The sequence below is a fragment of the Rhinopithecus bieti genome, unplaced genomic scaffold (assembly GCF_001698545.2).
Source record: "Rhinopithecus bieti isolate Rb0 unplaced genomic scaffold, ASM169854v2 scaffold_74680, whole genome shotgun sequence".
Lineage (NCBI taxonomy): Eukaryota > Metazoa > Chordata > Mammalia > Primates > Cercopithecidae > Rhinopithecus > Rhinopithecus bieti.
The window spans coordinates 1,298,260-1,313,911 of NW_016828033.1; the positions used below are offsets into that span (position 1 = coordinate 1,298,260).

Below are 15,652 nucleotides of genomic sequence, written 5' to 3' on the forward strand. Positions count from 1 at the left end.
GGTTGGAGGGGTGGAGAAAGGGAAGTTTGTTACCTGGCTCCCACTGCCCTCTGGTGGCCAAGCATCAGAACTACATGGCCTACCCACACAGGATGGAAATGTGAGAGGGTCCCTCCCTTGTGGAAGGTGTGGATGCTTTCTGCCCACCCTATTTAATTAAGATGGAAGAGGGGGCTGTAGATACTGCCTGGCATCTGTTAATTCATTCAGCATTCAAGGTAATAATGAAACCTCATAAACACAAGAGCTTTAATCTCAAGGCAGCTCTAAGAGGCAGTCAGGGTACGTGGAGCATAAGGGAAGTTAGTCATCTGTAGTTACATAGCCAGGAGGTACCAGAGTCAGGACAAAAGCCCAGATGTTCTTAAAAACAGGGCTCTGTGCTTGGATGTCTTCTGCACTATGTAGGTGGCTGTGATCTTGAGAGAAAAATTGGAATCTAGTATAGGGAGGAGGCGGTCGAGGATGGGCAAGGGAGTGGTTGGGCAGCCCTGGGCCTGGGTAGGTGGGAATGGTACCTGGGAAATGTCTTCTGCCAGGGCATTGTAGAGGCGGCGCACAGAGTAGGCATGTAGCTCCTGGGCCCCCCCAATCAGCTGGGTCAGGTTGGCCACTGCATCATCCCGCACATGGGTGCCCGCCTGGAAGGTGTGGGCACGGCCAAGTCAGTGTGGTGAATCTTGACCACTTCTGCCCAGCTCTCTGACTAGCCCCTGCCTCACCGTTGTCAGCACATGCAGGATGGTGTCTATGTGCCAGCGTTTGGTGGGAGCAAACCTAGGGGATATATGGCTCATCAGTCCTGGTACTGACCCTGCCCAGATTCTACCCTCTTCCACTCCTGGGCACCTCACCTCTCTGCAGCTAGCAGGATGCCTGAGGCACAGTCAGCCCGTAGGTCAGGAGGGCAGGACTCCAGAAAGGCCTGCAGCTCTTGCATCATGGCTCGCACATTGGAGCTATTTACCAGAGCCAGGCTTAGTTCCAGGGCCCTCCTGGCAGGAGAAAGAGGTTTCCATGCAGGTAGCCCAGGTTATCCTGGTCCATGCCTCAGCCCCTCTGCTTCCCCAGGGACCTGTCCCCCTTAGTCCCCTTACTCCAGCTGCTCTAAGCTGGCTCGAGTCTTGGCCACAAGGCACTGGGAACCTCTGCCCTGCCCTCCTGTCCCCTCTATCACTGCTCACCGGCTGAGGGAGGCATCAGTTTCCTGTAGACAATCCACCACAGTGGGCCGATGCCGCTGCACAGCACTGTGATCAGACTGCACCAGTCGAAGCAATGATGTCAGGGCTACATACCTGGTCAGGATGGGGGAGGTTCTATCACACCATGGCCATCAGCCCCCATCCCCGTCCTGTCTTGGGTATAGGGGTAAGAGAGAAATGGATCAGGAGGCTCTGGAGGAAGGAGGGCAGAGGGCCAGGGGATCAGTGGCACAGCCTAGGCAGACAGTTGGGACTATTACCTAATGTTCCTGTCACTGTTGAGTAGGAAGCGGCCAAGAATGTTGACAGCTAGAACCTATGAGAGGCAGAAGCTGGGGTCAGCCAGGAAAGAAGCAACCTGCTCAGCCATTGAGGAGTGGGAACACATTGGCGCAAGATGATGGGGCTAGGAGGAAGAAACCAGCAAGCAGGACCTGTGTGGGTGAGGTGGTGGGCGGGGCCATAGTGGGAGAGGCATAAGGGATGATACCCGTAGGCCAGCTGCAGAGTGGATATCCATGATGGTGAGTACTGTCTCAAACAGGACCGCATTCCCGGCATTTCGGCTGGTGTCTGTGTTAGTGGCTACCTGAGTGGAGGAGAGAGGAGATATATCTGCTCAGGGCCCTCCTCAGGTCTCCGTTTCTTTTGATACAGGGTCTCACTCTGTCGCCCACAGCTCACTGCAGCCTTGACCTCCCAGGCTTAGGTGATCCTCCTGCCTCAGCCTCCTGAGTGGCTGGGACTACAGGCACATGCCAACAAGCCCGGGTAATCCTCAGGTCTCTTGAAGGACTCCAACATGTCATCTGTCCAGCCTTCAACCATCCAACAAAGTTCCCTTAGCCTCTGCTGTGCCAGGGCCGGCCTGGGCACTGGGGCAATAGCACTAAGACAGACTGTGTCCCTTCTTCATGGAGTTCACTGTCTAGAGGAGACGGAGAGGCAATGATACGGCCACTGCACAGTGAGGAGTCAAGTGAGGGGCACCCAGGGCTGGTGGGGTCTCCAAGCAACACAGCTAACCAGTGCCCTCCTCCCAGCCCCCACCTGGGCCAGCAAGTCATTCATGGTCTCACTGCTCTCCTCGTGGTTCCGGCCCAGGATCCGAAGCAGACGAAGTATCTGGACCTGAGGTTGGGTTGAAAATTGAAAGGTGGAGGGGTTCATAGGATAAGGAGTCACGGAGCTGAGGAGAAAACTCCAACATGGAGGAGAGCACTGTGAGGGTCTGGCTCGCTCTCTAGATCCTCCCCATACCTCCTCAGCTCCACAGGTCTCTTGGTCCTGGGAGGGGAACAGAGGTGTGTGAGGCCAGGGGAGTTCAGGACAGGCTTAAAAAAAAATTGTTACCAAACTCTATTTTCCTCACTTTTAGGCATTCCCTCTCCCCTCACAGGTCCTGGGATGATCTGAGCAATCCTGTGCCTGCTATTCTGCTGCCCAGGACACTGAGAGGGCCAGTGTTCTCTTGGAGGAGACCACTGGTCATGGTCTTACTGCTATGCCCTCTCTGTTCCAGGGATACAGCAGTGAAAGGTCACTCCACCTGCAGGAAGGGGTCGCTAACTCCAGATATGCTGTGTTCTGTGGAGTATCCCGTTGTCACCAGAGTCCGGAGGATCTGTACCAGCTGGGGTACCACCTGGAGGGAGGGCACAACTTTGGGCATTTGTCCTAATCCTCTCCAGCTAAAGCCCCATTCCTTCCCCACTGACCCTCTCTTCAGGCCCAGGGCCTGCCCCTGCACCAGCCCACCTTTCGGAAGTGCTTGAGGGCTGCAGGGCTTCGTTCGCAGAGCTCCGTGATCAGCGTGATGGTGCCCAGCAGGATGCCTGGGGTCAGGGTCGGGGAAGTGAATGGTGGGGGCCAGGGGCAAGAGAGTCTATTGCGTGTGTGCCTGTGTGTGTGCGCTACCCTTCTCCTATGAGCTGGTGTTCCCATCCGATTTTCAATTCTTCTGTCCACAGAGCTGAAGCAAAGGATGGGGAGCCCCACAGCCTTACCATGGTGACGCTCGTGAAGCAGGTGGACACAGGGTGGGAGGAAGACACTGGAGAGTTCAGGGACCTTCCGGATCATGTGCACTGCAGTCAGAATAGCCTGCAGAGGTCCGGGGCCTCAGACAGGGATCAGAGGGGATGGACCCCTGCATCTACTACTATATGGCACACAGCAGGCAGTATCTGCAGGAGCAAGTGCCAGGAGTCCCACCATCTCACCTTCTTGCGCACGTAGGGACTGGGCTGCAGGAGCAGTTTCTCCACCTCTGGGGCCAGGTCTCGGCACATCTCAGCAGAGCCCATGGTGCTCAAAGTGCACAAGGCCAGGCCTTGTACTGGCTGAATCCCCTGGCTCAGGTCACTGCAGGGTTTGGGAGGACGGTCCGTCAAACCTCTGAGAAAATCAGTCCTTTTCAATACCCACAACAGGCAGTCCCCTGGGATTTCCAAGGTCCCTACTCTCCCATCTCCCTGATTCCAAGTGATTGCCAGAACCCTCTCACTTCTTGATGCTGTTGGTAATGAGCAGGTGGGCATCGTGCCTCTCATCCAATAGAAGCATGGCCCCCAGGTAGCCCACCCTCTTGTCTGTGAATCTGGAGGAGGCGATCAGTTTCAGGCACTCCATCTATAGTCAAGGGGGCAAACCAGGAAGAGGCAGGGGTGAAACCATAGACACTCACATCCCTGTTCCATCTTCCTCTTTAAAACCAGATTAACCTGTGGGGCATCCTATCTCATCACTCTCCCTTCAACAAGAGGAGAAGCTTAGGAAATTCAGGCGTTAGTGGGTAGGAGGAACTAGGACTTGAGGAGGATGGGAAAGGAAAGGAGGAGGTGCCTGCCCTAAACGAGGCTGGCCAGAGAATGAAGGGTTCAGGCCAGCTGATGACCAGTAGGGGTAGCAATGGGGAAAGAGGTTTGCAGTGCAGCCTGTGAGGACTCTGAAATTGTAGAATTTAAAAAACCAGGGCATAAACAGGTGAGAGAGTCTGTGACTCTGCCCCACTAGCCTTCATCAAGCTCAGGAGGGAGGTATTCCTGGCCAGTACCTGTCCAAAGTGGGCGGGGTAGCCCAACATGTGGACGTAGAGCAGTTTGGCCAGCTGCCGGTGCCTGTGCACTGGGTCCCCATCGCGGAAGGAGGCCCGGATGTGGGCACACTCCTTTTGGATCACCTCCCGCTCCTGGGCCTGAGTCTTGGCCCCGCGAATCTCTTCGATGAGGTCCTGAAGCTTCAGCGAAGGCGCCACCATTCTGACTGGCAGAGTCCGGGAGTGAAGAAACACTCTCTGGCCGGGCATGCCTGGGTTTTCGGCCCAGGCGCGTCCTGTGTCAAGACCCTAAGAGCCCGGGTCCCACAGGTACCCTAAAATTGCTCCCGCATTTTACCTTTCTCGAAGTGGGTCTCCAAATTCCGCGACCACCCCACCGCCCGGGAAGCCCACTACGCATGCGTCCGCACCCTACCGGCGCCCCTTCCTATTGAGCATGCGCTGGAGCCCCACCTATTTCTCCCGTTTCCTCCTCCTACCTGGTATCTCATCCCTAGCTCAGCCATTGCTTTCTTTCCACGACCCTCCTCTGTTTCTTCCGCGAGCTTCCTCCCCCGATTTCCATCTCAGACAGCGGCAGCGACAGCCTGCCTACCCCCAGGACTCCAGCCTCACCTGGCTTCTGCCTCAACTCCGCTCCTCTGCACCCCAGCGCCTCCTGGTACGGGGCCGAGCAGGGGTTGGTGATCCGTGCGGTCCTTCCCTCTCCCCGCCTCCACCACGGGACCCCGCCCTCCTGGGCCGATGCAGAGCCTTCCTGAATCCTCTGACCTCGAGCCTCAGGCTTTAGCGGACAGACAGCATGATAGGCCTGGAGTTCTTCAAGAGGCCTCCTCGCACATCCTCACCACCCGGAGAGCCTCAGTTTGGATTTGAAGCCATCGCACCCCAAAGGAGATGACAATCCCCCCCCTTTTTTGAACTTTTTTATTAATATATTTTTTTTTTTGTTAAATTTCTTTGTATTTTTTTCCTGCAAGACTTGGTGTTGGCGGCACTGTTGTAGTTTAACTTCAATCCCAAATTCCATGAAATAGAAATCAGAAGTAAAGGTTGAGAGGGGAGGAAAGAGGGAGGCAAGCCAAGGAATAAACAGAGTTTGACTAGAAAAAAAGAGGGTATGTGTGGTGGGCATTCCCGGGCAAGGCCATTCCTTGAGGGAGGGGGTTGGCAGGCAGCTTGCCTCTGCCTCATGCAGGGGAGGGAGGAAAGATCCCCTGGGGACCCTACAGTCCCCTCTTCCTAGGGCTTCCTGCTCCCAGGGGAAAAGCTAATACCAGAGAGGGATCAGCCACAACCTCAAACAGGGCTCTCCACCCACCTGTCACCCAGGTTTGACTCCCACCTCTGCCCTGCCTGGGAAGCATGTGAGATCAGCTTTCTTTGATCCCCTCCTTCTGTTGTTTTCCCATTTCACAAGATTCTGATGTGAAGGGGGAAGGGACATAACCCATTTTGAGACTACTAAACTTGTCACAGCTTCTGCTTCCTTGTGAGCTCCTGTTATCTTGTCTGGTCCTATCCCCGAGAAGTGCCTCCCCCGACCACAACTCCCAGAGTTGGGGTGTGGGGGCCTTGCTCAAGTGCCTCTAACCCTCTGCAATAGAAATGTCTTCTTCAGGCCCCTTAGGAATTTAATCAAAGGCCACAAGTGAGTCCAGACCAACCAAATAAACTATTGTGGGGGAGACAGAAGGGTGGGAGAAGGCAGTGGCAAAGTCTGGGCGGGGTGGACTTGACTGCATTGGATATTCTCTGTTCCTTTACACGTTGCTCTTGGCATGGCATGCCACCAGAGGGGGCTGGAGGAGGGGCTGGCTGATGAGGAGAAAAAGAGGGAAATGGTAGGGAGTTATTCTACTTTTCACTTCCCTTCTCTCCCTCAGGGAAGGATGGAATTGGGCAGGAACCCAGCTCAGTGCTTGGAGGTGAGATAATAGCCTCCAAGATTAGAGGTGGAGGATGCACCTCCTGCAGCTTTTTCACTAGGCCTCAGAGGGACAGCAGGCCCCTCAGGCTAGGGAGCCACAGCAGCGCAGCCAGTCCCTTGCCCGGCATTCAATCACTCCTTCTTCATTTTCTTCCTCCTCCTCTCCATTCAGCTTCCAGGAGTCTCCTTAGGACACCAAACCCCCACCCGCAGCGAAGTTGAGGTCTAAAGAAAAGGTGGGAGGGCGTGGGGCAATGGTCTGACTTAGATTTGTGTGTCTCAGAGAAGACAGCAACTCTGAGAGAGAAAAGCCCTTCATATGTAAACAATCTAGAGAAAGAAGGGGTTGGGATGGGGAAGGGAGTGAGGAATACAGAGACAGATCCAGAAGAAATGAGATAATCTGAAAGAAGAGAGGGAAAGAGAAAGCGAGAGAAAAAAAAAACAAAGGAGCACAGAAAAGAAAGGAAGAAGAGAAAGAAAGATAGGAAAAACACAGCCAGGAAGAGGAGAAGAGAAAAAAGGCGGTCAAAGGGGTGAAGAGGCACGCAACCAAAGCCAGAACCAGGCCAGGAAGTAGCCTCAGGTGAGGAGCTGGGAGAACAGGAACGCCAGGCTGAGGTCCAGGAGGGCCACGGCTCCAACCACCAGGGGGTTGGCAGCTCCCTAGAGAGACAGAGGGGGAAGCAGACTCAGTCCCCAAGGACACGGCCCACCTTCCTGCCCTGGCTGAGGTGGCAGAGCTGAAGGGTCTCAGGTACCTCCCTGCAGAGCCTGGAGCAGGGGGATCGCCAACATTTGTTTTGGATTGCAAAACCCTGTCTTCTCCCAGGCAGGGCCCCACCTTTCCTCTGGCACCTTCAATACAGGGACAGCCCTTCCACCTCCTCCCTCTAGTCCCCTCCCATCAGCATATCATGTGTCCTAGGCAGGAGGTGCCTGGCCTTAGTAGCAGACATTGGCAGCAGCAGCCAGTACTGCAGCAAGGCAGAGGGATGAAGGGGTGAGGATGTGGTTGCTAGGAAACAGAAGGCCTAGAGCCCAATCAGAGTAGAGGGTTCTGGGGAAACTCCGCCTCTCCCGGTTTTCTGCCTTCTTCCCTATTTCAACTTCTTCCCAGGAGAGGGAGGGAGAGTCAGGGTAGGGAGGGAACAATCTTTTCCTTTTTTATTTCTGGGCACCAAAGAGAGAAAGTGCGGAGGTGGGGGTGGGGGTGGAGTAGGAAACTGAGAGCTGGAAATGATATGGAAGGAGAACGGGGGAAAAATGTTCTGGCTCTCCCATTGATTATTAGTTTATAACCCTGGGCAAGTTACTCTAAGTGCTCTGGGCCTCAGTTCCCCCATCTGTCAAATGAGGGAGTTAGGCTTGTAGGCGTGTAAGGTTCCTTCCAGCTCGAGCACCCTCTATTTTTTTGAGGTGGGATGTGGTCCAAGACTGGCCAGGCAGAGGAAGCCGAGTGGAGATAAAAAGCCCCCTGGCGATCAGACAGGTCTGGAAAGGGTGGGAGGCAAGGCTTTGGGAGAAGAGGGCACACAGCAGGGACAGAGAATCTCACCGGCTGGGCAGGCCTCTCGGTTGCAGCAGGCTCCCCGAGTTCTTCTGTCAGGCACCCAGCATCAGGACCCCTCGAGGACGAGCCCCTCAGGACCAGCATAGCGATGGGCTCAGGCTCCGTGCCTGCTGGGGCCCTCAGCAGGGGCAGGGGCTCTTCATCCTCCCCCTCCTCCTCTCGAAGACTTCCTGAACTGTCGCTGCAGCCTCCAAGGAGTGGGGAACCGTCTCTGGGCCCTGGCCCTTGCATCCCAGCCTCATCCTCAGCCTCATAGCCAGCTAGTTCCTCTGCCTGTGCGCCTGGCCCCCCCCACTCCTCAGGCCAAGCTTTGGGGCTGGAGAAGGGACCCTGGTCCCCTCCAGGAGGCAGTGGGCTCCGGCAGGCAGGGGGTCGCCAGGGTTGGCGGGAGGAGGCAGGACTGCTGGGCAGTTCAGGGGATCCCTCTGAGGGAGTCAGTCCATTCTCATACACCCCAGGGCTGTCCTCATCCAGGGGCTCCGTGTCGGAACCTTCTGAGTCCTGCCTGGGTCTGCGGCCTGGGTAGGGATAGCTGAGAATCAGAGGGGCCTAACTGGCCTTGGGCTGGAGTGGCTGCAGCTTTATTCCTGACTGGGCACTTCCCAGGACTTTGGAATTCCCAGGCTCATAGCCTCTCACCGCCAGACTCCAAACCCCCCATTAACGTACTGTATACATTCCCAAGTCCCACTCCCCAGACTACCAGGTCTGGCCCCTACCCTGTGTTCCTTGCACCCTCACTCCTTGTTTTTTCCCATCCCCGGTTCCCTTGCAGGGCTTCTCATCTGTTTCCCCACACCTGAGTCTCTCTAGCTTCCTAGGGACCTCACTCCCCTCCCCCCAGCTGCCCATGCCTCACCTGGGGCCTCTAGCATGGGCTGCAGGTCCTGGGCTATCAGTTTGGCCATTCGAGCTGCCTCCACAGCCTTCTCAGCGACACTGCTGGCTGCCACTGCCTTTAGGAGGGCGTCTGCTGCCCTGTCGGATCCAGAGACAGGGACTTAGCAGACCTTCCCCCACTTCAAATTAGCCCCTGCTCAGATGCTCCAGCCCCCTAGACCCGTCCCCTCTATATCATATCCTCCTGTCCTCTGGAGTCTTCACCCTTCCCCACACTCTGCCAGCTGCTTCCCCTCCTGGCAGGCCAGGGCAGCTCCCATTCGGTTTCCTCCCCCTGACCTGGGCTGCATTTGCCATCATCACACCCTCCTGCTCCTCTCACAGCCTTCTACTGCTACGTCCTGTAGTAACACTTCTTCCAGTTGCAAGGGCCAGGACCTCCTGGAACTCTGTCATTCCATTCCTGTCCTGCCCCCCTCCCAGTGACAGTTGAGACTTCGCTCTTTTAGCACATCCCCTGCAGTCCTGCTTGGTGCTTACGAGCTATACCTACCACCTTCTTTGCAGTTAGCACCTCCTCTTGTTACTAACCCCTCTCACCCCCTGAAGTCACAGGCCTCTCTGTGGGGTCCAGCGCAGGGTCCTGTACTTTGGTCCTCCCTTCCAAGCAGCTTCGTCCCTGCCCCGCTCCCTTGTTCAGAGCCACTGTCTCCCTCATGTTAACAGTCTCTACCTCCCTTTCCCTTTCTACCATCTATTTTCCTTATTATTAATCCTATCTCTACCAGTGCAGATTTCCTGGCATGAGAATTTCCTATCTTGCGTTCCTTCGGCCTCTTCTGTTATCACATTGTTCTTCATCCCATCACTGCTACCACCCCACTGCCCCCCCTCATGCTTTTCTGAGCTCTGGAACTGGAGTAAGAGTGGGTCTCCCCTTTCGGTAATGATCCCATCCCCTCTCCCTACTAATATGCATGCTTTCTCACCATTGCAACTACACTTCTGGCTAAACCCTTAGTCTCCCTTCCACACCCCCTCCCACTTTCCCTGCTCCTTAGGTGCAGGCAGTCTGGGAGTCTGATCAGTCCTTCCCCACTGTTGTTTCTCAGTTCTCCCTCTGATGTCAGATGCTTCCTCAGTTTTCTCTTCCCTTTCACCCTCTGCTGTTAATCATAGATGCCTTGTCCTTAAATGAGTTCTGTAATTCTGAGGGTAGGACACAAAGGAGCTGAGAAAGAGTCAGTCAGATGAGCTTGCCGTGGGCTTGAGTGGATCACACCCCATGACTTCCTCTGGTCACAGGCCTGTTCTCTCTGGCTTAGGAAGACAGTCTGGTATGGGGGTGGGGAAGAGGATGGTGATATCTACTGTGCATATTCTTAGTCCATAGCCTCTTATTTATGTTCTTTGGGAGCTATGATTAGTCCCTTCTCCTCAAACCTGGTGGGTCAAAGATCTTTAGAGCCTGTTGGGAGGGATCTCAGATAACGTGGTTCTTCTGTCTTAGAGACTTTCAGACTCTATATGACTAGCCCTATGCTGAAACTGAGCTGGTCTCAGGGTGCACAGCAGGCACATGTACAGTCTCCTGCCTCTGGCCTTTCAGTGGGGCAAAGTCAAGGAGAAGGTGGACAGGGCTGTCAAGGGCACCTGTTGAGCCATGAGCATGAGGATCATGGTCTTGGGTTGTACTGAGTTATTTTGGTGGCCTGAAACTGGTGCACTGATGAGGCCTGTTTTTCTATATGAAGAGTATGGATGATCAAGTCCTATTCAGTAGACTTAGTCTGTGCTCAGGCCTCAGACTCAGGCCAGGCTCAGGCTACCTGGCAGAGGCACCTGCTGCTGAGGCTCTGCTGTTTCCATGGCAGCTGGCAGCCAATCAGGATTGCCAGGCCTGTTGCTGGGGAGACCAACCAACCTCCTCCCACTGCCTGATCCTCTAGTTACTGAGATCAGTTTTTCCTGCACATGTCTCCACTCTATCTAGCCTAAAATGTTCCCTGGTGCTCTGCCCTCCCCCTTCCCTGGCTTAAGGCCCTGGGCTCTAACATCCAGACTCCCAGACACATCTATAGATGCACATTCTCTGACTCAAACGTCTACTCTGCATTTGGCATGTTTATATTCTTTCTTTCTTTCTTTCTCTCTCTCTCTCTCACACACACACATACACACACACTCACTCACTGTGTCACCCATTATACAAACTCATTTAAGCATATCTGGACATATCCTGATCTCTGATCTCTGAAGAAGTCTCAAATTTAAATGAAATCCCCCACCCCTTTAAAAGAAAATCCAGTATGTGAAAATTCAAATATGTGAGTTGTATAAATAAGGGGTCTGTGAATCTCATTACAAGTGGATTTTGTGGAGATTGTGTTTGGCTTATACATGTATGTATTTTTTTTTTTTTGTGTTGTTGTTGTTTGAGAAGGCGTCTCGCTCTTTGCACCCAGGCTGGAGTGCTCAGTGCGCCAGATCTCAGCTCACTGCTGAAACATATGACCAGCCTCCCGGGTTCACGCCGAACTATCTCCTGCCTCAGTCGCTGTGTCCCCAAGTGCTCGGGAACTACAGGCGCGTTCTGTCTAAGGGGCTCCCGCCGCCACTCGCCCGGCTGTTTTTTGTATTTTTTTAGTAGAGACGGGGTTTCCACCGTGTATATCCAGGATGGTCTCGGTCTCCTGACCTCATGATCCGCCCGCCTCGGCCTCCCAAGAGTGCTGGGATTACTGTAGATTGTGTACGGCCACGCTCAGCGCATGACACCTGTGTGGGATCTCATGTGCGTGGACGAGTATATGAGTGGGGTTATACGCCAATATTTATGTCTTTGTTGTTTTTTATGTTTGTTTTGTTGGTTTCTGGGTAGACTGGGACTCTTCGCTGTGTGGATACACTGTGCATAGCTCGGCAGGTGGCTCTATGTGCGGTAGATGATCGTGTCGGCTCACTGCAGACCTTCCGCCTCCCAAGGTTCAAGTGATTCTCCTGCCCTCAGCCTCCCGAGTAGCTGGGATTACAGGAACCTGCTATCACACTCAGCTAATTTTGTATTTTTGTAGAGACAGGGTTTCACCATGTTGGCCAGGCTGGTCTTGAACTCCTGACCTCAGGTGATCCACCCGCCTCAGCCTCCCAAAGTGCTGGGATTACAGGTGTGAGCCACCGTGCCCCGCCTTCTTTCGGATCTCTGCTATCTAATTCAGTAATTACAAACCATTTGTGGCTATTAAGCATTTGAAATGTGTCTAGTCTGAATGGAAATGATGTGATTTAAGTGTAAAATTTAAGGGGCAGTCCCGTGCTGCCTACCTTGCTGCTCACCTCGCTGTGCAGGGAGCCTTGCTTGCTGCCCAGGGAGTTGCAGATTTCAAAGACTTAGTTCAAAAAGAATTTGTAAAATATCTTAATAATTTTACACTGGTTACCAGTTGAAATGATAATATTTGGATATATTGATTTAAATAAAAATATTATTAAAATTCATCTCACCTGCTTCTTTTTATTTTCTATTCCTTTGTTTGTATGGTTTTTTATTTTTTAGAGACAGGATCTTGCTATGTTGCCCAGGCTGGTCTTGATGGGCTCAAGTGATCCTCTTGCCTCTCAAGTAGCTGGGTCTACAGGTGTGTGCCACAATGTCTGACTTCTTTTTATTTTTTAATGTGGTTACTAGGAGATTTAAAACTACCTATTTGGCTTATATTATATTCCTGCTAGACAGCACTGCTTTAGATAGCAAGGTTCCTGATGCAAGGAAATGTAATTTGATTTACAGAAAAGTTTCATTTACAGGGAAGCCTCCTCCCTTCAAACTTCCTATCAGTTGGGTAAAAGAAGGCAGAGGGGGCAAAACTGGGAGAGACTATGTTTTCAGGTGGATAGGTCAGCAGTACTAATTAGACTTCCCAAAGGCCCAAGCCTGAAATGGTGTCAGGCTGGGATGTGGTTAGGAAGGGACAGTCCCTCTTCCACCCAGGGCTGATGCTCTCAGCCTGAGGCCTGAAGACTGGATCAGCTGCAAGAGGAGGAAGACTAGGGACATGTTTTGAGTTCCAAGAGATTTCTGGGCCTGCACAAAACCAGTTCCTTGCTACTCCCACACACAACAATGGATTCCATAGACACATCTCCACACAAAAGACACCGAGACACATTTACAGTCTTACACCACCTCCCTCAAATACCCAGCTACCCACAGTTACACCCACATCCACCTGTAGCCTCGGATATAAACACCGAGAATGCCCAGGGCTACAAATGCCTGGCCTTAGGCTTGCTATTCCCCACCAAGCCCTAGGCCTTAGGCCTTGGTCCTCCCTTAGGCACACCCCCCTTCCCGGTCCCCAGCGCACCCCCTCCTCTTAGCCCAGCTTCGGCCTCTGAACTGGACGCCCACCTGGCAGCGGCGATCTCCTGGCGCTGACGGGCAGCGCTCACGGCTCGACGGGCGCCCTCGACAGCCCTGTCCACCTTCTCCTTAACTTTGCCCCGCCGAAGGGCCAGAGGCAGGAGGCTGCGGACGCGCCCTCCGTGCACCAGCCGGTTGCGCTTGTACTTGCCCTCTTCGCGGGAGCCGTCGGGGCGGGTGGTGCGCCCGTAGCCGTGCCGCCGGTTGCCCAGCCACTCGCCCTCGTAGCGCAGCCCGTTGGAGCGCTGGCTCACGCCGAAGCCGCTGCGCCGGTCTGCGCGCCACTCGCCCGCGTACACTTCTGTGGCCGAGCCCTCGATGAGGGCGGGCGGTGCTGCGGACGGGGGCCCGCTGGCCTCCGAGCCGGGCGGTCCGGTGCTGCCCACCTCGCTGCTCACCTCGCTGCGCAGGGAGCCTCGCTTGCTGCCCAGGGAGCTGCGACGTCCGCCCGCTCGGAGGCCGCTGAGCAGCAGCGAGCGACGAAAGAATCCGCCGGCCGCCGGAGTGCGCTTTCGGGAGGACGCGCCGTCGGCGTCCCCGGGCCCGGCCAGCACGAAGCCGCCCCGGGAGCCCGAGGCGGGGCTGCCTCCCTCGTCGCCCGGCAGGGGCAGGGGTGGGGGTGGCGTCGGGGGGTCGCTGTGGCCGGAATCCAGGGAGGTGCGGCGGGGTGAGCGCAGCAGCGCCGCCTGATGGTAGGGCACACTCTGGCGCACCCCGTAGCCGTGGCGCTTCCCGGCCTGCCACTGGCCCTGGTAGGTGCCTGCGGGCGGCGGAGGGGTGGGAGAAAGAGTCAGGACGTGCCCCTGGGCTCCTTGCGCCCCAAGTCCCAAGCCCCCCTGCAAGCCCAAGCGTCAGGCGGGAGAGGTGGAGGCGGTTAGTGTGGAGGTCGGGGAAGGGCACTGGGAGCCGGGGACAGGCCAGGCTGGGCGGGAAAGTGTGGAAGAGCAGAACGAAGACGGGCAGGTAGCAGGAGCCCTACGCAGATTTTGGCAGTGCAGGTAGACAGGGGAAACGGGGAGGGCCCGGCAGGCGTGCGAAGGACAGGCTGGTGGGGGCGTTTAGATAGGCAAACAGGACTCTGAGTGGCACGCCGACGAAGAGCAGAGGTGTTGGGGACAGGCAGGTAGAGAGGGAGGTGTGAGGACAGGCAGACAGGGAACGGGTGAGGGAGAAGCGAGCAGGAGACAGACAATTGAGGAAAGCATAATCATCATGGGAGAAAGCAGAAATTGGGGGCGGGAGGTCACATCGATGTGGGGCGGGGGACAGATGGATGGGCGCAGGGGCGCAAATGGCGGGCGAAGGCGCAAGGCTAGGGAAGGCGCACGCGGACGAGCAGACAGACACTGGTGGGCCGGGTCCTGCACCTCCGTCGGAGTAGGTCTCGGTGCCGTAGCCGTCCTGGAAACCGTCCTTCCAGAGCCCGGCGTAGCGCAGGCCGGACACGCTTTCCCACACGCCGCTGCGCCCCTTCAGCCCGCCCAGCCACTCGCCGCGGTACGTCCAGCGGCTCTTGCGCTCCACGCCCAGCCCTTCGCGCTTGCCCTGCTGCCAGTGGCCCTGGTAGCTGTGTCCACCGGGCCCCGTGAAGACGCCCAGTGACTCGAAGCCGTGTGCCCAGCAGCCGCTGTACTCGCCCTGGGCGCCGGGGCCCGTGCACACGCCGTAGCCATGTGCCCGCCCCGCCTCCCAGCCCCCCACGTAGCAGCCCCCGTCGTCAAAGTCGAACTTGCCCCCGGGGGACATGCATGTAGTTGGCGCGGCCTCAGCCCCCCGGCGGCTCAGCGCATCCTGGGGCTGGAGAGCCGGCTGGGGGCCTTGGAGCCGGGCGAGGTCTGGGGCGGGGCAGTTAGACCGGGGCCGGGCGGGGGGGCCCCAGCGAGGGCAGGCAGGGCCGGACCCTCATCCTGAGTGGCTGCGGAGAAAGAGGGAGGGGGGCAAGTGGCGAAAGAGGCCCCTCCTCTTTGCCCGCCGCTCCCTGGCCCGGTGGCTCGGGGCATCAGCACCGCCCCCCAATCCACCCCCCTCCTTCGGCAGCATTTTCCAGCAGCTCCCAAGCTTGGGGGGCATGGGGGCTTCCCCCATTTCTGTTTTTGTGGAGCGGGCCCCTCCCAGGACTTGGGGCCCCAACCCCAAGCGGGAGTCCCAATTCTCCAACCTAGAACCCCGAAGTGTCGAGTGTGGATGGCAGTTTGGGGGTCCTGAGAGGGGGCTGGGCAGAATCGTAGGGCACCCGTTTCCCTGGCTGCTGTCAGGACCCCTCTGTCCCGGTTCTTCGGCGTCTCTGGCAAAGGGATGGGGGTGGGGGTAGAATATGTAGCGGGGAGATTGGACCAAGGTGGGCAGACGGTTTTTCGGGGGCAATGGATGGGGCCCAGGGGAGGCTCTGCAGGGGAAAGGCCAGGGTGGGGACGGGCAGAGAGGCAGAAGGGAGGGGGCAGGCTACTCACCATGTGGGCTGGGGCTCAGGCTGCCTCCCCGGCACAGCATCCATGGCAGGATACCTCCACTCCCACCTCGCCCGGACAAGCCAAGCCCCCTCCCCTTCCGGAGAGACTGCTCCAACCCAGAGAGGAAAGGTGGGGGAGTCCGGTGAGTCCCCTCTCTCCCGGCTGGAGGAGCA

General features: G+C 56.3%; 2 protein-coding genes across 29 annotated transcripts in view; both read right to left on the reverse strand.

Annotated features, from left to right (window-relative positions):
* AP1G2 (adaptor related protein complex 1 subunit gamma 2) overlaps positions 1-5,080 on the reverse strand; it is an 8,796-nt gene extending 3,716 nt beyond the window's left edge. For 2 of the 27 annotated variants that reach the window (XM_017864245.1, XM_017864244.1), the window contains exons 1-12: positions 4,261-4,713; positions 3,712-3,836; positions 3,428-3,569; positions 2,964-3,308; positions 2,755-2,850; positions 2,256-2,492; positions 1,696-1,794; positions 1,466-1,521; positions 1,185-1,298; positions 855-995; positions 723-777; positions 519-641 (exon numbers count right to left, since the gene is read on the reverse strand). In XM_017864245.1, the coding sequence (XP_017719734.1) occupies positions 519-641; positions 723-777; positions 855-995; positions 1,185-1,298; positions 1,466-1,521; positions 1,696-1,794; positions 2,256-2,492; positions 2,755-2,850; positions 2,964-3,308; positions 3,428-3,569; positions 3,712-3,836; positions 4,261-4,512 (1,785 nt within the window). In that variant the 5' untranslated portion in view covers positions 4,513-4,713. Of the gene's footprint in view, positions 1-518; positions 642-722; positions 778-854; positions 996-1,184; positions 1,299-1,465; positions 1,522-1,695; positions 1,795-2,255; positions 2,493-2,754; positions 2,851-2,963; positions 3,309-3,427; positions 3,570-3,711; positions 3,837-4,260; positions 4,714-4,742; positions 4,834-4,878 lie in introns of those variants that run through there. The other 25 variants (XM_017864263.1, XM_017864257.1, XM_017864261.1 and 22 more) reach the window with 25 other exon arrangements.
* A 96-nt stretch (positions 5,081-5,176) lies between these two features.
* On the reverse strand, positions 5,177-15,652 carry JPH4 (junctophilin 4). 2 transcript variants are annotated; one of them, XM_017864271.1, is made up of 7 exons: positions 15,480-15,646; positions 15,188-15,313; positions 14,397-14,944; positions 13,018-13,789; positions 8,626-8,744; positions 7,752-8,284; positions 5,177-6,859 (listed from the first exon to the last, which is right to left on the reverse strand). In XM_017864271.1, the coding sequence occupies exons 3-7, from the start codon at positions 14,773-14,775 to the stop codon at positions 6,776-6,778; spliced, it is 1,887 nt and encodes a 628-aa protein (XP_017719760.1). In that variant the 5' UTR covers positions 14,776-14,944; positions 15,188-15,313; positions 15,480-15,646; the 3' UTR covers positions 5,177-6,775. The 2 variants fall into 2 exon arrangements, with proteins under 2 accessions (XP_017719760.1, XP_017719761.1); XM_017864272.1 differs by lacking the exon at positions 15,188-15,313 and having other exon boundaries at positions 15,480-15,652.

Coding starts and splice junctions, on each gene's coding strand:
- JPH4 (XM_017864272.1), bottom strand. CDS start 14,775: ATGTCCCCCGGGGGCAAGTTCGACTTTGACGACGGGGGCTGCTACGTG. Junction 13,790..14,396: donor CGAGACCTACTCCGACGGAG/GTGCAGGACCCG, acceptor CGCCGCCCGCAG/GCACCTACCAGGGCCAGTGG. Junction 8,285..8,625: donor GCCCATGCTAGAGGCCCCAG/GTGAGGCATGGG, acceptor ATCCCTACCCAG/GCCGCAGACCCAGGCAGGAC.